At 44.2% G+C, this 21,640-nt stretch overlaps 1 protein-coding gene across 1 annotated transcript in view; it reads right to left on the bottom strand.

Moving 5' to 3' along the window:
- Positions 1 to 5,434: 5,434 nt before the first annotated feature.
- LOC120724515 (golgin subfamily B member 1-like) overlaps positions 5,435 to 21,640 on the bottom strand; it is a 39,554-nt gene continuing 23,348 nt past the window's right edge. Inside the window, 10 exon segments of the mRNA XM_040016742.1 lie at positions 5,435 to 6,844; positions 7,805 to 7,919; positions 8,007 to 8,099; positions 8,227 to 8,324; positions 8,445 to 8,561; positions 8,856 to 8,984; positions 9,625 to 9,658; positions 9,890 to 9,972; positions 10,231 to 12,755; positions 12,757 to 21,634. Coding sequence (XP_039872676.1) covers positions 6,686 to 6,844; positions 7,805 to 7,919; positions 8,007 to 8,099; positions 8,227 to 8,324; positions 8,445 to 8,561; positions 8,856 to 8,984; positions 9,625 to 9,658; positions 9,890 to 9,972; positions 10,231 to 12,755; positions 12,757 to 21,634 — 12,231 coding nt within the window. The 3' untranslated portion in view covers positions 5,435 to 6,685.

The following is a 21,640-nucleotide window of genomic DNA, read 5'->3' as shown; positions in this document are numbered from 1 at the left end:
GTCCGTGTCTGTCGTCACAACGCAGTCGACCATTTCACATCTGCTACATAAAAGTGGTGCCGTGACCCGGATGCATCTGATCAGCCGCTGCCGATCGCTGAGGTTGAGTTGAACACTTCCGACACCTGTAATATAAGTAAAATTATTCTGTGGGTCAGCAAAAAAATAATTTTTTTCAGTGTTCTGTTAGCAGGCATTTCTCCCAGTTACACCTGTTAGAGTCTAAAAGAGCTGTGTTTACATGTGTTGTATTTTTCTGAAGTGATAGGTATTTTTGTATTCCTTTTGTTTCCGATCCTCTTTGTAGTTATTGTTAATCTCCTGTAAGCAACATGGCTGGTAGGGGCCAAGACTCCTTTAACCTTTTCACGCCAGTCGCTGGGAGAGTTTGGAGACTGTCTGGGGCAGATGAAGTGAGGGACATGTCTATAATGTCGCGTGATGAGCCATCAGAGTCAGATGACATTATTCGAAATAATGCTCATGAGCGCCAGTCCTCAACCCCTGCCTTGAGCGATGACACCACACACAAAGAGCTACGTGAGCTCATTGGTGAATTGGGAACTCAAATAGGGGAATCAATCGCTAGCCGGTTACTATCCAGTCAAGTCCCGCTTGGTCCAAACCAGACAGCTCCAGCCGAGTCCCCCAAAGTTAAGAGCCCTGACACCACTCTCGACCTCTCCAAAGTGAACTTAGTGGTCCGACAAGATATCAAAGACCCACCTATGTACAGAGGTGATGATGCAGATAAGTACTCTGTTCATGAGTGGATAGACATGATGGAAGTATACTTAGAGAAGAGAGGGTTGTCTAGAGCCGTGCAGGTGGATGAAGTCTTAAACCACCTCCTCGGCAGAGCTAAAAACATTGTCAAGGTGGGTTTGAAAAGTAACTCATATTCTGGTGTAGTGACCAACCCTGAGACCATCTATGCCATACTCAGGCGTTATTTTAGTGATAGTCCTGGTTCCTGTCAACCACTGGCTGACTTCTATGCCACCCAAGCAGTTGCAAAAGAGACCCCAGTAGACTATTGGGTGAGGCTTAATATCGCTGCTGAGGCAGCTGACAAGCATTTACAGCGTCAGGGAGGCAAAATGGAGAACATGGAGGCAGAGATAGCCATGATGTTTATCAGAAATTGCCCTGATCCCAGCCTCGCCTGTGTTTTCAAATGTAAGCCCATCAGTAAATGGACAGTAATGGAGATCCAGGAAGCCATTGATGAACATCAAAGAGAGTGTCATGCAAAAAGGAAGAGCCTGAGCTCTGCCAGACCACATCCCCTCCTCGTGGCCACTGCGACAACCACAAGCGAGTCGCCTGAGCTTGAACTGAACCATGCCCAAGTAGGTACAGTAAAATGTTCCCAGGACACCCCGGTTACGGCTACTGGAGCTGCCGCTTCAGACCCAAGTGCTCTAGACCGCGTGCTCAGTATGCTAGAGAGGGTGTTGGAGCGCTCCAACCAGCCTGTCCACCCCGTAATTAGACCACAGCCTCTAGCCTCGGCTAGGTTCCCTTCGTGCCAGGTTTGTGGCAGTAGCTCACATTCCACGCGCACTCACTGCATGAGAGAAAGGAGATGTCTGGGTTGCCTGGAGGTTGGGCATCAGAGGAAAGACTGCCCCAGAGCAGCTGAGCCCATTGCCCAGCAAAATAATCCCCAGGGAAACTAGGGTGCTTGCACTTGAGAGGGGACAGTGTGAGCGAAGAGTGCGAAACCCTCAATCCCAGTGATGACATACAGACTGTATACAAAGAAAGCCTGAAGTGTGCCCCACCTGGTACTGTTGTACTTTCCCAGAACATAGTAAGACTCGATGAGGCAGACAGCCTATTTTACACGAATGCATTGGTGAATGATAAAGTCTCTTTGCAGGCCCTTCTTGATACAGGTTCCACGGCGTGTACCTTACGCGAAGAGGCGGAGCGAGAGTTAAAGAGCGCTGGGGTCGCATTGGAATTAAGCGACACTCGTACCGACATTGTGCTAGTGGGCTGTGGTGGAGTTCAGGTTAAACCCAAGAGTATATGCGAGTTGAAAATGGAGGTGTATGATTGTACGTTCAGAGTGCCTGCTCTAGTGGTCCCCGGTCAGAAAGATCAGTTGATTTTAGGGACAAATGTTATCAAACACCTCCTCAGACACTTCCGGCTGTCCCCCCATTTCTGGCAAGTCCTGAGCAAACCCGAATCAGCAGAAGCGCCTGAAATAGTGCAGTTTCTGAATATGCTGTCTGGCATTAACAGGTGGAGGGGTGACGAAATGCCAGATGTCATTGGCACTGTCAAACTAGCTCAGGCAGTGACTCTACTCCCCAAGCAAGAGCACCTTGTATGGGGCAGACTGCCAGCATCATCACCCCTTTCCGAGGGCAGCGCCATTCTGGTTGAACCACCAAAATCGCAAACTCATAAAAAAGGTGTCATTGTCTGTAGAACTGTGGTTTCTATGAGTGGCGATAGGTGGGTCCCTGTTCGAATCCTGAACACATGTGATAAGCCTATCACATTGAGACGAAACGCTAAGGTAGCAGATGCTTCCGCTTGTGTAGCTGTTGAAGATCTCGAAGTGGCTTCTGACCAAAACCCAAGTGAGACCCTTAGGGTCCAGAGCCAGACAGTGTGTAGCGACGCACAGAGTAGCCCTCCCTCCTGCCCTAGCCTGCGTGACAGCCTGCAGAAGATGGGGTTGGAGGACATAGACCTCGACTCTTGCGAAGTCTCAGACCACTGGAAGGCTCAGGTACTGCAACTGATCCACAGGTATGAGGATGTCTTTTCCAAGGGTAAGCTGGACTGTGGACTGGCAAAGGATTTTGTCCATCGCATCCATCTGTCTGACGACAGGCCATTCAGACTTCCTTATCGGCGCGTCCCTCCAGGGCAGTACCACAAGTTGCGACAGGTGCTCACAGAGATGGAGGAGCGAGAGCTGATCCGCAAATCCAACAGTGAGTGGGCGTCCCCACTGGTACTGGTGTGGAAGAGGAATGGAGATCTCAGAATATGCGTGGACTACCACTGGTTGAACGCACGCACAGTCAAGGATGCCCATCCCTTGCCCCACCAGTCAGACTGTCTGGCAGTCCTGGGAGGTAACGCAATTTTCAGTGCCATGGATCTCACCTCTGGCTTCTACAATATTGAGATGGCAGAGGAGGACAAAAAGCTAACGGCCTTCACAACACCAATGGGGCTCTACGAGTTTAACAGACTCCCCCAAGGCCTGTGCAACAGTCCGGCGAGCTTCATGTGTCTCATGATGGGCATATTTGGCGACCAGAATTTCCTAATCCTGCTGTGCTACCTGGACGACCTGCTTGTTTATGCACCCAATGAAGCAGAGGCTCTCAGGAGGTTGGAGATTGTGTTTAGCAGACTACGTGCCCATGGACTGAAGCTGGCCCCCAAAAAATGTCATCTGCTCCGAAGGAGTGTGAGATTTCTGGGCCATGTTGTGACTGAAGGCGGGGTTTCGACCGATCCTGACAAGGTTAAGGCGATCACCGCTATCTCAGAGGCTGATCTCATGATGGAGGACGGGGTTACGCCATCCCAGAAGAAGATAGTCGTTTCTGGGTATGGTAATGTATTACCAACACTTCATACAGGACTGTTCTAAGATTGCCAGACCCCTTTTTACCCTGACTGCCGCTCCTAAAGGAAAGAAAGTAAATGCCCGAGGTGCTGCTTCTTTCCGGAGGCTCAGCCCAAGTGATTGGAAGAAGGAGCATGTTGACTCGTTTGAATGCTTGAAGGCTGCACTCCTTGACTCCGTTGTGCTTGCTCACCCTGATTGACCTGGCTAACACAGGCAGCTGTAGCCAGCTGGTGTGTGCTAAGCCTCAGCAGCCTCAAGAAGCCTGTGCTTTAACTGCGTGCACATTTTATCAGTGCAGCTGGTTAATCAAATTAGCTAGTGGTGGATGATAACGCGGCACTCCACTCTTAGCCAAACATTGTCACATCTGACTGAAAACCTAACATGGGGGGCAAATAAGGTTTCAAAATGTGCATTCAAAAGTTTATGTAGAGTTTATGGGTGGCAGTGGAGAGAAAAGCACCCGATAGAACTCAAGGACTGAAAAGACGAGAGTGGAGATGTGCTCAATTCCTCATTGGAGTCTGGTTCAGGGTCCATGAGCCAACCCTCATTAGAAGAGAGGGACTCTGCCTCCTGAACCCAAAGCAGGTGGTGGTTCCAGACGAGAGAAGCCTGATAGTTAAAAGATTTTAACCTTTAAATATATTGACCCCTTCACTCCTTCTTTGTTCCCAGGCTTTAGAAAATCTAGCATGTGATAAGACATTTTGGCCAATCCCAGGTAAACCAGATCACATGAGCAGTCCAAAGCAGGGCTTAAACTGGGATGGGGGTAGTGAGGAAAGATAGCGGTGGAGTGCGATGAAACAACATGACATTGTGAGCTCCAGGAATTACTCTTAGTGGAAACAAGCAGTTTGCCTGTGCTACTCTGGGGTGTGTTACTGTTTGTGGATTTAGAAGCATTCATTCTACAATATATCAGGACACATTATGAGCTATTATGGCCGATTTTGATCCTCTAGCATGTAAAAAGCATGGATTAGATAAAGTATGGCAAGCAATTCTAAACAGTGTCACTTAGTTGTTTTAGTAGCAGTAGTAGGCCGACAGCCTGCTCTGTGCAGTAAGATGCTGCCTTTAAATGATTCCTACTCTCAGACTGTGGCTCTGCTCCTCTTCAGCAGTGAATTAAGTTTCAGTGAAGCATTGTTCCTGGTTGGCCAGCAGAGGCTTGCACCTAGCATACATTACCAGCCTATACAGTAACTGAGTATAGGATCTGTAAGACTGGTACAGTCATGTTTCTTTGTAGAGGAAATGGTAAAGACTGCACATCATAAATATTATTAGATATTTTACTCCTTACCTGTTAGAAGACAGCGTGCCTTTACTCTGTTTATTTCAATAAAATGTTGAAATGTCACATTAGGGTCCAAAACAACACCAAAGACCAGAGGCAGTGCTCAGACTGCATCTTGCTACTTCAAAGCAAAGTGGGCTCTGTTCTCAAGACTGCTGCAATTTGAATGTTTTGCTCTTTGACGTTCGACTATCCTTAATTTGGATGGTGTCAGTGGCCATGTCCATCTTTCATATACAGTCTTTGGGCTGATTTAGTGAGTCCTTAAAGACGCAGGAGAGCCTCTAATGTGAAACCAGAAGATATACAGGCTACAAAGTGGACTTTTACATGTACAGTACTCAACCCTCAAACAGCAGCACTGACTGGAAATGTTAGAATTGACACTTCTGGTATTGTTAAGAGGACGCATGCAGTGAGGGCTTTGGCGTTTATTACTCTGTCTTGATTGTTAACTCCACCTTTTGTTATTGCAGTGGTCAAATCACCACAGATTTAGTAAAAAACAATTCATGTGGGCAGAAAACTTCAATGAGCTTTATTAAAGTCCGTTCTAGATGGTGAAAGGCGATCAGAAAAGGTTCTCCCCGACACAGTATTGCGCGACGTCAAGTCTCATGAGCCTCAAGGCCAACTGCTTTGCTAACGTTTAAAAATAGAGGCAGTAGAGAAAATATGCCATCTGAACATTTTTCAGTAGTTTACCTTTTTATAAATAGATTTCGGTCACTGTTCGTTGATTGAACCCTTTATATACAGATACTTATAACACAAACATGTGCAGAACTGTGCATTTTTCAACAAAAATGCATCAACTAACAAGCCAGAAAACAGATCCTGACGCTCATTTGCACTGTTTGTGTTTTTTTAGTTGAACCTACACAAAGAGAATTCTGGCTTGTTAGTCGAAGTTATTTTAGAAAAAAAAATTCTTACCAACCTGTTTTTAACCTCTGAACAACCAAGAAGAAATTTACAGTCAAAAAACATCAAGCAGACAGGATAAAAATCATATATACAGAAATGTGACATACTGTACAGCGTGCATGTGTGGATGCAGACATAAATACACTTAAATACAAACAACTCGTACCTGCTACTGCGTTGCAGTACAATTTCAATGGCACACCATGATACTGGCGTTAACTCGAGAATATTATGTCTCCCACTAGCTTTTACAGGCATGAGGGTGCTCGCCAAAGTAACAATACAGACACCTTTGGCTTTACAGTTTAAAGGGAACAGAGTGGGAGAGGTGTAGTGCTTCGGAGCTTCCACAAAATGATTACATACACATTTTGAGTTTCAGTGCATAGTTTAAACTCAGCATTTTGATTATGTGATCATGTGCAACACACGAACTCAGGCAAACAAGAAAAGCAGCGGCTGGTGTGTGCAGGAGATTTCTTAGTGTTAAGTACGGGTGTATATGGCTTTCTGCAAACTGTGCAGCTTTTCCACGAGGGTCACATCAAACAAACTCTTTTCTCGTCTCCTGTCCAGTGTGGCTCTTAAAAAATGAAAGAAAAGAAATTGAAGGCAAGCAAAGCCAACGGCTTTAAGGCTTGGTCTACTTACAAACATAAGAAAACTTAAATCAGATGCAAACAAACTGTCGTCCCCGCCCCCCCATTACCATTACATTTAAAAGAGAACAATGTGTCAGTTTCAGGTTTTACTGTGTATGCACAAAGTTATTCACTGAAATCTCTGTTAACTTTCATATGTACCCTTCAGCCAGTTTGTGTTTTGTCCAGGAACGACTTTGCCTACAGGGTTCCAGTGAGGCACATGAGAACGAGCACATGTACGGTGAACAAGTAAGCCAGAAAGAAATATCGAGAGCGAGTGCGACTCGTCAGCAGCCTGGAGAAGTAAAGGCTCCGGCCTCGGAGCCACCGTCGACACGCCACCATCCCTCCTTTCATCTGCGAGGAGAAACAGAAGCAATCAAAGAAATGCTTACATTTGCACTGGAGAAGCTCCAAACACGACTTTAGTGCACTGGCCCGAATATATGGTGACCCTAATTAAAAGACTAACAAGACTTATTGGGGCCAAGAGTCCTCGTCATTAAGCCTTTTCTGTAATGGGCCACTGTAGGCAAAGCAGATCAAAGAAAAATGTATCTAAAACTCTTTATTTGATCTCAATGACGTTCTAAAAATTCTCAGTCTCAGACAGTTTGAGCCATATGTACTCCATTTTCTTATTTGTTTTGCATGTGCAATAAGTGACAGTTTTCACATCACTGTGGAGGAATTTGTACTCATCCTCAAACCACACTGGAGAGTTCGGAGCATAATGGCCGGTTTATGGTCACGGCAAAACATCCCAACTGAATTTGAGTCCGGACTTTAAGCAGGCCACTTCAAAACTATAACTCTGGTTACTTTTTTTGTTAGTTTTATGGGGGGTACGAGTTCACAGGGTCTGGTAGGATAATAAATGTAATCACCTTTTAAAAACTGCATTTTGTATTTACTCAGGTTATCTTTGTCTAACATTAAAACTAAGCAACCGGGAATGGGATTCATATTTTCCACAGCACATCCATACATTACATAGCTACATAACATTTGCATGTCTAATGGCCCAAATAAGTTTCCATACTTTTCTTTCATAATAAAAAGTCTGTCACACTCACACCTGTCAGGCTCACTTTTCACTGATCTTTGTGTTTCATTATCGCTGCACAGACCTAAACAGCCACTATGAACTTGTTTTCTCACGTCATCAATTTATATGACTACTCCACGACAGCAGTGAGGTTACGCTGTCAAACACACCGTTCTGCAAAAGCCAACTCGAAAAAGCTGTGTCATAGATTCACGCTGGATCTGTACAGTAAGCAAATCAAAGGAAAATAAATAAAGTGTGCCGAATACCTTTCGAGTTATGAGAGGCTGGTTTGGGTTGAGAGTTAGAGCTTCCCACTCCTCTTCAGCTTCCATCTCGATGCTGAAGTCTCTGTGACTGTCCCTGGACAGACTGGAGGCAGCACTGCACAACAAAAAAACTCATTAAAGATCTGCTGTGTTGACGAATAAGAGTCAGGTGTACGTCTGAGTGACTGCATCTGGCTCCAACCTCTTTACTCTGTCCTCAGCAAGACGCAGAGCCTCCTCGGCCGTCTCTCTCCTGGCTCTCTCATCTGCCAGACTCAGCTCCACCTCCAGCAGCCTTAAACACAACCACACCCAGGGATAATGTTAGCATGTCTACGACTTCAACCGACCGTACGGATCTCTCCAGGACAATGTGGAGATTTTTGCAGAGATCCAAACTGAAGGCTGTTTGTTTTTTTCACCTTTCTCTCAGCTGACTGGCTTCAGCACTTTCACTTAACATGGAGTCGTTGCTCTTCTCCTGTGGAGCCCCTGGTGCAACTTCAGTGTGAAGTAAACCCTGGTAGGAACGAGTGCAGGATTACAGGTATAAACACACAAGAGCATACAGAGACAACGCAACTGGATTCAGTGGCAGCTCGGATTTGAGTTTTTAAAGCACATGTATATAGAGCTTTACCTGCACCCGGCCTTGGCTTTCCAGCCAATGACATCGATTCTGGGTGTCCCTCAGAGTCTGGGAAACAGCCCTTAGCTGAGCTGTAACAGCAGCTTTCTCCTCCACTGCCTCCTGCAACTGTGAGTATTGATAACCCAAAGAGGAGGGGCAGATGGCTGTTTGACTGTTTTGTACATTTAGAGTTATTCAGCATTCAGTTGCTTTTATATTTGTATATTATTTTGTAGGAAATGGGAAACAAAAATCATGGAATCAAACCTTGAACATTTGAAGTTTATTGTAGTGTGGTTTAATTAGACAGCTTGCCTACACTGTCTGTATCCTACAGGGCGTTTTTGCCTGCTTACAAAGGGCTAGCTGAACTCTGATGGGTTTGGCTTTAAAGGACAGTCACCTGAAGCGTTTTCATACCTTTGTGTTGAGCTGCTGGAAGTACTGGTCTCGCTGCTGAATCTCATACATACAGCGCTGCAGATCTCTGTGAAGCTGCCTCCTCTCTGCATCCAAACGACTCACCACTTCCTCCAGACCGCTTTCCTGCTGTGTCGGAAGGAAGAAATGGGATCGTTTGGTGTCACAACTACCAAAGAGAGAAAAACTGGTTTATCAACCAGGATATCTAAACAGTTTAACTTAGGTAGGATTTCCTGTTCTGTGTGCTGGTTATTGTTTGTTTACATATGCAGATACATTTTTCAAAACATACAAAGTCAAATCACAGTCAGACATTAGCCAAGAGTTTTCCCTGCTCTGCTCTCCTCTCTACTAAAGCTTAAATATGACTCGTGAATAAAGAGCAATGTCTACAGATTCTACATATTCATATGCAGATATCTGTTTATGATTAGTCTCGGTCGCTGTGTCCTTGGGCAAGACACTTCACCTACCGCCTACTGGTGTTGGCCAGAGGGGCCGATGGCGCGATATGGCAGCCTTGCCTCTGTCAGTCTGTCCCAGGGCAGCTGTGGCTACAACTGTAGCTGCCTCCACCAGTGTGTGAATGAATAGTGGAATTGTAAAGTGCTTTGAGGGTCTCGAAAAGCGCTATATTAATGCAATCCATTATTATTATTATTATTATGATTAAATTCACTGTGACTGTGAAGGTCAAAAGCTGCACAAGTGCATCCGTGAGTCACAGCCTCCCAACAAAGGAGGACGACTGAGAAGTGTAACTTACTTTAACTGGCAGGTCCTTCGGCTCAGCATCAGATCTACATAACAAAAAATGTGTTAAAAATTAAAGTAAAATGAATTTAAGCTGTGTGCATAACAGTGCTGCAGTCAAGCTTTCAAGCCTTCACATAGATGGAGGAACTTACTTTGCTTACTAGCAAATACAGTAACACACATTTCCTGTTTCTGCTGTATGGAAAAACCTTTGAGCCGGGCAGCTTTGGGAATACTTTTAAAACTTGAATAGGAAATCGTTTTCCTTCCTTTACCTCTGATCTGCTGTTGCTTCCTGCTGGCTTCTCACTTCTTTGTGTACCGTTTGTTGCAGTTCGTCCATCTTCTGATGCATCCCCTGCGATGACAGTAAACAGAAAGAAAATGCATCATTCACAAAGACAAACAATGCATTTAACATTTATGTTATTGAAGTGAAGTTTTAAACAGACACCACAGCGTGAGTATTTAACAAAAAAACAGAAAAAAGAAGTATGCAAGTCATACCGATGGGATGTGAAACCAAAAACACATCTAAGCTGACCCTGCATGCTGTTTGAACCACAGAACCACAGCAGAGAAAAGGAAGTGCAAGCAACAGCCAAACTTGACTTACCAGCCCATCTGACTCAGTCTCCAAGGCACTGACACCACTTCCCTTTGACTTTTCCACGCTCGCCGTACCGACAGTCTCTGGGCTCGACCCTTGCCTGGACTCAACCACTCTTTTAGCCCCGGCCAATTCGTCCATCAGCCGTTCACGATCGTTTTGGAGACTGGCCATGGATCTGGAGAATGCTGACAGTTGCCTGCTGTAAGTGTTGTTTTCCAAAATGACTTTTTTTAGTTCTCTTTCCTTTTCTGGCAAGACCTCCGTCAGCTCGCCCAGCAGCTTGTTCAGCTCTGCGTGTGCGTCTTTACTCTCAAAGGCTTTTAATTTGCGAGTAAGGATGTCCCTCTCTTTGGCAAACATAGCCAAATCTGACGTGGTGTCCTGCAAACTGCGCTCCACCTTGTTTAAGGCTGCCCGAGTCTCTCGGAGTTCTTCATCGTATCTCTGCCTGAGGACCTTGAAGTCCTCGATGAGCTGGTCTCTGTCATTCTGCAAAGCAGCCATTGCCTTGCACAGGGATTCATTCTGAGCCTTGGTATCTTTGCTTTGCGATTTAGCCTCTGATAACTGCTGCTCTATTTCTAGTAGGTCTTTTGCGAGCTCTGCCACCCTCTGATCGGCAGTTTCTCGCTCATTCCTCATCAGCTCCACCTCGCGCTCAAAGGCATCCAGCTCACTGTTGTACTTTTCCTCAGCTTCTGATAATTTTTTGTCCGTTTCATCTTCCAGCTGCTGCATTTTCCCCTTGAGCTCATCAGTTGAGAGCTTCTGAGAAAGAAGTTTTTGTTGAAGGTCATTACATTCAGATGCTTTGGCTGTAACAGCTTCCTGCAAGTCAGCAATCACCTTGCCCCAGTTTGTTGACTCACTGTCTTTTCTCAGAGTTAACAGTTCCTCCTCCAGCTTGGACGCACGAGCTTTAAGTTTAGAATTCTCTTCCTTTAATGCATTGCTTGCTTCTTCTTCCTTCTGGACGTCCAGCTGAGCCTCTCTGTGTTGCTTTTCAGCCGCAGCTTTTTGGGTTTCGAGGTTTTTGATCACCTCCTGTTGCTTCTTTAGCAATACTTTCAACTGGTTGTCCTTAAGGGACAAAACCTGATTTAAATCCTCCCTGTATCGGACCAGTTGAGCCCTGAGCATCGCGTTCTCAGAATTGAGATCATCCATCTGATGTAACAGTTTTCTAATTTCGTGTTTAAGGCCTTTGGCTGCCCCACCTTCCCCATCGGGAGAGCCCTCTTTGCCCTTTAACCCTAACTGACTCTTTGCTTCCAGTATTCTGTATTCTGACATCAGTCGTTCCCGTTCGCTCTGCAAAGACACCATTGAGTTCTTGAACGACTCCATCTTTGCTTCCATCTGCTCCTTTTCCTGGATAGATCTGTTTACTTTAATTTGCAGACTTCGGACCTTGGCCTCAAGCGCTCTCAACTCTTTGTCTGTCTTTTCCTTTTGGTATCGTGAAGACGTCAGCCTGTCCTCATAAACTGACACCTGGTTACGATAGTTAGCCTGCAGTTGCTCCAGATAGCCTGACATTTGTCCATCTTTGCAGGACAGTAGAGAGGAGATCTCAGCATCTTTGCTCTGAAGGAGCGTTTTGAGCTGCAGACAAATTCCCTCCTGCTTCTCAAAGTCAGCTTGAGTTTTGTCATTTTGAGACTGCAAAAGGAATATCTGAGCTTCCATGTCAGCGTTTATCTTCTCCACTTGCTGTAGACTGAGCTGCATTTGGGAGATCACGTCTTCTTTGTCAGCCAGCTGTCGTTTCACTGCGTTTTTCTCTTGCTCTGTTCTTTCCACCTGAGCGCTGAGCTCCTTCACCTGCACAGTCATGAGCTCTGCGCTCTCACTGAGTTCAGCATTGTTTGCGCTCATAACAAACAGCTGCCTCTGATGCGCAGCGGCAGCTACAGAGTATTCATTCAGCGTCCTCTCCAGTCTCGACTTGGTCACCCGTAACTCATTCACCTCTTTGTCTTTCATTCTCATATCTTCCAGGAATCTTTTAATGATGAAACCTTGCTCAAGGAGCTGATTGTCCTTCTCATGTAAGGTTTTTTGGTACAAATCATTCCAAAGTTTGGTAGCATTAGCCCCGTGTGGTGTGGAAGCTAACGCAGACAGCTTTGCTTCTTGAGTCTCAGCCGCTCTCTTTAGAGTATTTATCTGCAGATCTCGAGAGTCTAGCTGCTGCCTCAGCTCATCAACTATTTGACTTTCTTTCTCTTTCAAATCCTTGAGATCATCTATCTGCCGCTGTAACAAAAACTGATTCTCTATGTAAGAGTTTATTTTTGCTTCTTCTACATTTTGAGGTGTCAGATGTGATTTCTGATTTTCAGACTGTTTATTTTGCTGTGACACTTGAAGAGCCAGCTGGTCTCTTTCAGACTCGGCACTCTCAATCTTTTCTTTGGCTTCCCGGAGATGACTCTTGTGCATAATTAGCTCAGCTTCAGCTTGTTTACCTCTCTCCTCTAAATCTGCAATCTTCTCTGAGTTTTTCTTCAGTTCTTTCTCCAAGTGCTCACACTGTTGATTGCGAGCTCTTCAAAGAGCTCTCCAAATCTAAAATCAGTTCCTGGTATTTGATGCAGTTTTGCTGCAGCTGATTTATCTCCTGATGCTTTTCTTTGAGCAGCTCTTGCAGCTCTTTCTTCACGTTCTTCGAACCCTCGTTGCCTCTCTGAACTGTCTTGAGTTTCTCCTCAAACTCTTTGACCAACTTGAGCTGCTCCTGTTCTTTTTCGTGACGAATCTGATCGTTCATCTCCTTGCTAGCTGCAAGTTGAATGGAAAGCTGCGCAGTTTGGGACTGCAGGGCACCGACGGACTCGGTCAGTTCGTCGATCCTTTCCGAGTTCTTGAGGATTACAGTCTCCAAATATTCATTTTCACTCTTCACCTTGTCTGAGATCTCTTGAGCGTTCTCAAGTTCCTCTTGCAGAAGTGACTTGTCATCCTCCAAAATTCTCACCTTCTCATTCAGGTTAATAGTCTCTTGGCGGTGCCTGGTGATAATGTCTTTGAGGTCCTTAACTGCGTCATCTTTTATTCCCAACTGCGATTCATAGTCATTCTGTATGTTCTCAATTCTCTCTGAAAGAGTCTGCTTCTCCCTCTGCACCAAGTTGTTGATTTCCATTTGAGCAGCAAGTTCAGTTTTCTGAGCTTCAATCTGAGCAGTCAGTGAACTATTCAAACTGAGTGCTTCGTCAAGTTTGTTCTGCATGTTGCTTGTGTATGTATTGGATTCCAGGTTCTTCTTTTCCAGCAAACAGGTAGCTTCTTCCAGCCTTTCTGCTAGCTGGATATTTTCAGCTTCCATCTCAGTAAGTTTCACTCTCAGAGCCTCGAACGAGTCCTGAAATGGGGCAGTCTCTGCCTCCAGTTGTTGGTTTTTATCATTTAGATCACACATCACCTCCATCACCTGTTTCTTGATTTTCTCATTCTGCTCCTCCAGCTCCTCGATTCTCTGCCTTTTCTCTTTGGAAACTTCCTCCACTTTTTCTTTCATTCTTTTATTTTCTTCCTCCATCTCTCGGACTTGCTTCCCCAGGATCTCCATCTCACTTTCGTGCTTGTGTACTTTTCGGAGGGCTTCCTGCCTGTCTCTTTTAGCTCCCTCCAAAAGCTGTCTCATCTTGTCCATTTCACTGCTGACATTTTCATACGCTTGCAAAAGCGACTCGTACTCTTGCTTGAGCTCTGCGTGTTTTGACTTCCACTTGTTCAGCTCCTCTGTTTGAGAATCTTTGAGCGATTCGAGCTGGCACGAGAAGGCTTGTTTCTGCTGAGTGATGCTTTCTATAGTTAGTTTCAAACTTTCGCAGGCTGCAGATAGGTTGCGATTCTCGTTAAGGATGCGGTCGACTTCAGTGCTCATTTTGTCCTTCTCTTCGGAGAAACGTGACACAGAACTTTCCAGGTCCGTATTTTCTTGTTTGAACTTTAAAAGAGATGATTGCAGAGCAAAGTACTCTGTTTCTTTTGCTTCGTGTTTGGCTGACAAATTTTCTACTTCTTCCTTGAGCGCTGCATTTTCCTTCATGAGTTCTTTCCTAGAAACCAAAGCTGCTTGAAGTTTCCTTGTTAGAAGGGTAACTTTGTTTTGGTTATCCGGATCATTCATCCTGGCACCCTCATCAGGAGATTTCTGAAGCTCACTACCCTCTCTTCTCATCTTTTCAGAAGTGGTTTCAAGCATTTTGCTTTGCTGTTGTAGCTGAATTTCAAGGGCAGCAATTAGTTCCTCCTTTTCTGAAACTTGAGCTTGAGAAACTAACAAGGCATCATCTCGCTCCTTTAGTTTTGCTTCAAAGATTTCTGCACATTTGCAAGAAAAACAGACCCCTTCTTTGTTATGACCCTCTTGTTCAACGGGTGCATCGTGCTTCTTCAGCAGCTGCTCTTTTACCTTCTCTGACTCCTTCGATTGCTTTCTCAGGGAGGTCACCTCATCCCTCAGTTCATTAAATAATTGGACAAAATGTTCTTTTTCCTGCTTCAGCGAATCCATATTCCTCTGTGTTTCAGTAAACTGCTGCTGCAGATATTTAAGCTCCTTAGCCAAAGATCGGTTGTCCTCAGTGAGCTGCTGCTTTGTTTGTTTTAATGTCTTCTGAAGGGTCAAAACTTCAAAGGATTTCTGCGAAACTAAATCAGCTTTTGTTTCAAGTTCTGCTTTCATCTGATTACTTTGCTCCAAAACAGCCTCCTTTTCTTTCAATAAGGTTTGATGCTTCTCTTCATTTGCATACATATGTTCCTCTAGTGACGATTTTAGGATGCACAGTTGAGTCTCTAAAGCCTTGTTTTTATCAAATAAAGACTGATTCTCCTGTTGGGTCTTAACCTCAGCAACTCTGACTGCATCCCGATATTTGTCAACCTCTTCAATTTTCTCTCTTAATTCGTTCTCTACGATGTGCAGTCTTGATTTCAAAGAATCTGCTCTTTGCTCCATGGCTACGAGAGACTCTTCTTTATTGGCCATCTCAAGAGAAATAGCCTCTAATCCGGATTTAGTAGCTTCAAGTTCTGTTTGCAGGCTTGAGAGAGAATGGCATTGGCTCTCTTTCTCAGCCAAAGACATCTTTAAATCTTGAAGAGTTTTGTCTCTCTCCTCGACGAGCTGTCTCAAAGTTTGCAATTCATCCAGATAACAAAGGGAGGTTTTGTTGAGTTCCTCCGTTTCTCTGGTCTTCTCATCCAAGCTTAACTGCACTGCGTTTAGCTCGTTTGTCTGCTGGCAGTGTTGCTCCAAGAGCGCCTTGTAGTCATCTTTTAGTTCAGCGAGCTCTTGACTTAATTTCTTTTCATTTTCTTGAGCTTTCTTTATTGATTCTTTGCGTGCCAGCAAGGCGGCCTGGGCTTTCTTCTGTAAGGTCACCTTTTCCGACTTTACCTGTGCAAGCTCATTTTCTAAGTCAACAGCACTAGCAGCAGAGGAAGACTTGTCCTTTAACTCATCTTTGCATGTCTTGATTTCATTTTGAAGCTCTTCTAATTTCTGCATCAAGCCCTTCCTGTTCTGCTCAAATATCTCTTCCTTCTCGGCAGCACTGGACTGCAGCTGCTCGACTAGTGAGTCTTTCTCACTGAGCATTTGTAATGTTTTTGACAAATGAGCTTCTTTATCATTTAAGATGGTTTGCAAACTCTGTTTTTCTGACTCTAGCTGTTCCAAAAGTGTTTTGCTTTCGGTGTTATACTTAAGAAATTCTCCCTCTTTCTCGAGAATTTTCTTTTCAAGTTGGGAAATAGTTTCTTTATGCAATTCTGCTGTAGCTTGAGCTTGACTTTTGGCTTCCTGCAATTGTTCATGCAACAGTGAAACCTCAGTTTTACTGCTTACGCTCTCTTCTTTTTGGTTTTCATATTCTTCAATTCTCCTTAACAGATCTTTTCTCACAATAAGCGCAGCTTGCAGCTTCTTCTTCACTGCATCTTTTTCTTTCGATACTTTTGTGAGTTCACTTTGTAGCTCATCCTTTTCCTTAATTAGCATGAGCTTCTCTAAATTATTTTTCTCAGTTTCACTTGAACTGTGCGAAATATGTTCTTCTAACTGTTGCAAAATCTCTTTATGTGCTCTCTCCATGCTCTTTAATTGTGCCGAGAGCGAGCCATTTTCCTCACCAAGTTTCATTCTCTCATTTGAGGCAGACTCCATGACCTGGGCAATGGATGCATCTTTTTCCTTTATCTGCTGAGTAAGGCCAGCAAGCAATTCCTTCTGTTGACTGATCTGAATGCTCATGCAGCTGATTTGCTCATCTTTTGTTTGCAATTCATCATATAAAGAAGAGTGTTTAACAGTAGCTTCTTTCACTCTTACTAACTCGGCATTAAGCTGAGTCTGTAAATGCTCCACAGCCTCTTGCAAAAGAGCCATTTGTTGACCTTTCTCACAACTATTCTGCTCTCTCTGATTAAGTACAGTCTGTGTTTTTTCCAATTCTGCAACAGTTTTAGCCAACTCTGTTTGCAAAGCATCTACCTCACTTTGATGACTTTCTTGTAACCATTTTATCATGTCCTCCAAAGAGGCTTTTTCTTCATTCAAAGCAGAAGATTTCAATAGAGAGGAAACTTTGTCCGTTTTTCTCACTACCAGTCTTTGTAACTCGTCTTCCACAGCTTTGAGAGCCTGCTGCAAAATATGGTTCTCGTTCTCCTTTTCCTGGATAGATGCTAACACATTCTCAAGCTGAATTCTGGATGCGGATGCCTCCAGCTCTTTCGTGCTCAGTTGATTAGAGCCCTCCCTAATGGCAGAGGAAGCCTCTGCTAGTTTCTCCTGCAAGCTGTCCATGTCCTGTTTCAAAGCATTTACTTTAACATCTTTAGATTTCATCTCATTTTCAACACTTTTCAATTGTTCTGCAAGAAGGTTCTTTTCCTGCTTTTCTCTATCCAGAACTAAAAGCCACTCTTTCTCTGAATCCTGCAGAATTTGTTCTATTTTTTGAATGTTTTCGTTCAACTGAGAAATTTCTTCATCTTTGGCACTAACCTTTGCTTGAAGGCTCTGCTTCTCAGACGTCATTCTCTCCACGAGTTCATTCACGCTGCTGGATTTCTGCTCCATTTGAACCTGCAGCTCCGCCAGCGTTTGTTGATGTCTTCTTTCTAGCTCTTCTTTCTCTGCAAAAAGTTTCCTAAATTCCTCTTTCAAATGTGTGTTTTCATTACTGAGAGCAATGTGAAGTTTCTGATTCTCTTCCTTTGACAATCCTATCTCCTCATTCAGGCTCTTATTCTGCTCTTCCAACTTCTGCATTTCTGAAACCAGCTGAGATGCATGTTTGGCCTGGGCACTGTACTGACTATTGATTGCGTGGAGAGCCATTTCTCTCTGCTCGAGGTTTTCTGTCAGTGCATTCATCTGTGCCACGACCTGAAGATGCTGTGATTTGAGTCTTTCTATTTCGACAGTCAACAATGACACGCTCGCTTGATGCGAAGCAAATGCGTCATCTTTTTCCTTTGAAAGACTGGAGTTCAAATCCTCAGCTTTCCCCAGTTTCTCCTGGATCACATGCAAGTTACTTTTCAGTGTCTCTACAGTGGTCTTTGCAGTCTGATATTCGTTATTAGAATCATGCAATGACATCCGGAGCTCAGACACCTCATCTGTCCTTTGAGAGAGTTGCTTCCTCGAGTCTTGTAACTCTTCTAAGGTGGCAGCATATTTCTCCTGCAGGTTATTGAAGGCACTTTGGGTTTCTTCTGCTGTCTTTCTACATTTTTCAGACTCAGTGGACAGTAACTGCATTTGACTTTGCAGCTGTGATGCCAACTCTGTACTTTCCATGAACTGAGTTTTGAACAGCAATGCTTCGTCTCCTCTTTTCTGGAAGTCCTGGAGAGCTTTCGATTGTTCCAAAAGAGCTGCTTCTTTTTCTTCCAAGGCCATTTTGAGGTTTTTCACTTCAGATGTCTGTACTTCCAGGTTGCTGTTGAGCTTTGAGACAGATTCCTCAAGGTGTGATATCTTTTCTTTCAAGCTCTCACATTCTGCCTCTTTGGCTTGTAGATGTGAAGTCAGACTATCAAAGGCAGCGGAAGAAGTACTTTGATATTCAAGACTTGACTCCTCCTTTTTCTCCAAAGTATTCTTTAGTATGGAAGACTCTGATGTCAGACTGTCAACTTGGCCTCTGAGTGTACACACAGAATCTTCAAGCTCCAAAATGGTGCCTTCTTTCTCTTTCAGCAGCTCCCCCCGCTCAGCAATCTCACCGTTGAGCTGCTGGATCGAATTCTCCTGCTGTTTCAGGGCGTCATTTATTCCTTGGATTTCCAAGTTGAGATTTGCAGCTTCTTCGTTTGCTTTGGCCAGCTCTGCCACTGCTTTCTGAAGTTCAGATTTCAATCGAACATTCTGTTCACTGAGGGCTTGAATGTTGTCATGAAAATCAGTTACCTCTGCTTTCCTCTGGCCCTCGTCCTGGATCAGCTGACAATTTTCTGCAGTGAGTTTCTGCACAGATGCCTTCAGGTTAGTAATTTCCACCTCCATCTCTGAAGCGCTCTCATTCATGGCCCCAAGCTGAGCACTGAGTGAAATGACAGATTCATTTCGTTTATTCAGCTCATCTTTGTGGTTCTGAAATTCGTGTGTTGCTTCTTTCAGTGTTTGTTCTTTCTGCTGTAGTTGTTGTTTGGCCTCCACACATTCTTTCCTGAGCAACTCTACCTCAACCTGCATCTGTGATGCGAGCTCTTTCTGTAGCTTGACTTCATTCAGAGATACACTACATTCCTCAACTTTCTGCTGCAGCATGACATCTTTTTCCATTAGTCCTGACTTTAAAACTGATCCCTGCTCCTGAAGCATAGATACAGTATCCTGAAGCTGCAGCAGCTGGTCCTGCTGGGCCATTATCTGTGAATTCTGCTCTGACACAGTTTGGTCTTTTTCAACCAAGGACATGCTCAGCTGATCGACCTGCATTTTTAAACTATCGATCTGCTCTTGTAAACTCTGAAGCTGTTGCTCTTTCTCCCTCAGATTTTTCAACAGATTAGCACATTCGTTTGTTTTCTCGAGTAGACCTACAGAGATTGCCTGTTTGCTTTCCTTGAGGACCTTTTTTAATTCATCTGTTGCTGCAGCGAGCTCCTCTTTCTCCTTCAACAGGCTAGCAACTGTTTTTTGACTATCTGAGATCTGAATTTCAAGGTCCGAAGTTTTTTCTTGGAGAACAATTCTCTCAGCAGTAAGTTCGGAAACTGATTTCATGTTCTGTGCCAACTCTTCCTGTAGTCTTTGATTATTTTCTGTTAGACGGCTAATCTTCATGCTAAAGCTGGAGTTCTGGTCAAGGGTCGCTTTAAGCTGCCCATCAAGGTCAGACAGAAGCTGCCTTTGTTGTGCAAACTCCTTTTCTTTGGATTCACATGCAGCACGAAGCTGGCGGTTCTCCTCGGACAAAGCTTGGGTGTGGCTTTTTAAACTAGCCAATTCTGTTTTGCTCTGCTCAGCTTCACACTCAAGCTTTCTAGCATTTTCCTCCATGACACTGACTCGGTCACTTAGAGACCTGATCGCTGTGTTTTTGTTATTCAGTTCATCTTTGTGCTTCTGACATTCCTGAGTTGACTTTTTCAACATTTCGTCTCTCTCTCCCAGTTGCTCTCTGAGTTGTGAGCGCTCCTCAATGAGCGATTCCGCCTCAGCTTGTAGCCTGGACGCAATATTTTTCTGGTTTTCAGTTTCCTTCTGCAAACTCTGGAACTCCTCCTGCTTCTGTTTATACATTGCATCCTTCTCCAATAACCCAGACTTCAGACTACTTTGTTGTTCCTGAAGCAGAGACAGAGTTTCCATAAGCTGTGCTTGCTCATTTTGTTGGGCCTCTATTCGTGCTTGAAGTTCAGTGACAGTCTGCTCTTTTTCGGCGAGGTCGCGCTGCATTTTGTCTATCTTAGACGTCAAGCTTTGCACCTCTTCCTGCTGCTGGGTCACTGTCTCCTCTCTTTCCCTGAGTAGCTGCTGGAGCGAACTACATTCATTTGTTTTTGCCAACATGATCTCAGAGGTTGAATGTGTGCTTTGCTCAAGAACTCTATTTAGCTCAAGAGTTCGAGTAGTTAGCTCCTCTTTATCTTTTTGTAGCCCTTGAATAATTGTGTTACTTTGTGAGTGTTGCATTTCCAATTCAGATATTTTGACATGCAAGGAATCCATCTCGGCTGTAGCCTGTGAAATATTTTTGACATGCTCAGTTACTTCCAATTCAAGCCCGTCTCTCTCTTTTGTAAGGACTTGCACTTGATTCTCCAGACTGCTGTTGAATTCAAGAGCAGATGTAACCTTTTCATTTAGCTCTTTTAAATTCCTACGTTCGAGTTCAAGCTCCTCATTCAGCCCCTTCAGGTTTTCTTGGAGCTGCTCTTTTTCAGTCGTCATGCTTTTTAAGAGATTTTCAAGCTTGGAGATATTTTCAGATCTGCTTTGAAGTTCATTGCACAGTTTCTCATTTTCAGTGTTGAATTTCTGCCTCTCGTCCTTTAGCTGGTTTTCGAGTGATGCCATCTTTTCCATTTTCTCTTGCATTACTTGCTTGACATTCTCTTCACTCAGAACTTGCTCGTCTAATTGCTTTGATAAGGTCTGAAAGTCATTGTTATACTTCTCCACCTGTGCCAAAAGCTTATTCTGTTCTTCCTTGAAAGACTTGAGCTCCTTTTCATACATCTGCTCTTTGTCATTAAGCTCTTGCTGTAGTTTCTCATTACTTGCATTTCTATCCTTAAGCTGCAAAACAAGTCCTTCTGACTCCTGTAGTTTCTGTGCAGATATTGCCAGCTGTTCCTTTAGTGAAGTGATGTGCGTTTCACATTCAGAAAGATGATTATGATGGCTCACATTCTGCTTCTGGATTTCTCCTCGAAGGTCCTGAATAGTCGTCTTATCCTTTTCAGCCTGCTTGATTAAGTGTTCCACCTCAACTCCTTTAGACTCTCGTTCATCTCCGGCCTTGACCATCTCCATCTCAGCTTCCTTAAGTTTCTCCACCAGCTCTGTGATCTTATTATTAAGGGCCTGCTGGTCTGAACTCTGTGATTCTTTCATTATATTAGCCTCCCTCTCTGCCTTACTCAGTGCATTTTCTACTTGTACCAGGCTCTCCTCTTTGAGTTTGATCTCTTGTTTCAGTGCTGTGACCTGCTCTGCATACTCAGCCATGTTCCCAACAAGAGTTGATATCTCTTTATCCTTTTCCAGCAGAGCATCTTTAAGGTTATCGATTTCCCGCTCACAGCTTTGAAGGTCATAAATGAGCTGGGCTCGTTCCTCCAAATGCGAGGTGTTCAGTTTGTCCAGCTCCTCGTTTGTCTGATCAAGGTCAGTTTGTAATGTTTCAATGGTGACATCTTGTTTTTGCGTCTAAAG

This window comes from Simochromis diagramma, unplaced genomic scaffold, assembly GCF_900408965.1.
Source record: "Simochromis diagramma unplaced genomic scaffold, fSimDia1.1 OVJJ01000692.1, whole genome shotgun sequence".
NCBI lineage: Eukaryota > Metazoa > Chordata > Actinopteri > Cichliformes > Cichlidae > Simochromis > Simochromis diagramma.
Note: the sequence above shows the minus strand (reverse complement) of the source record. Positions and strands in the feature narration are given on the sequence as shown.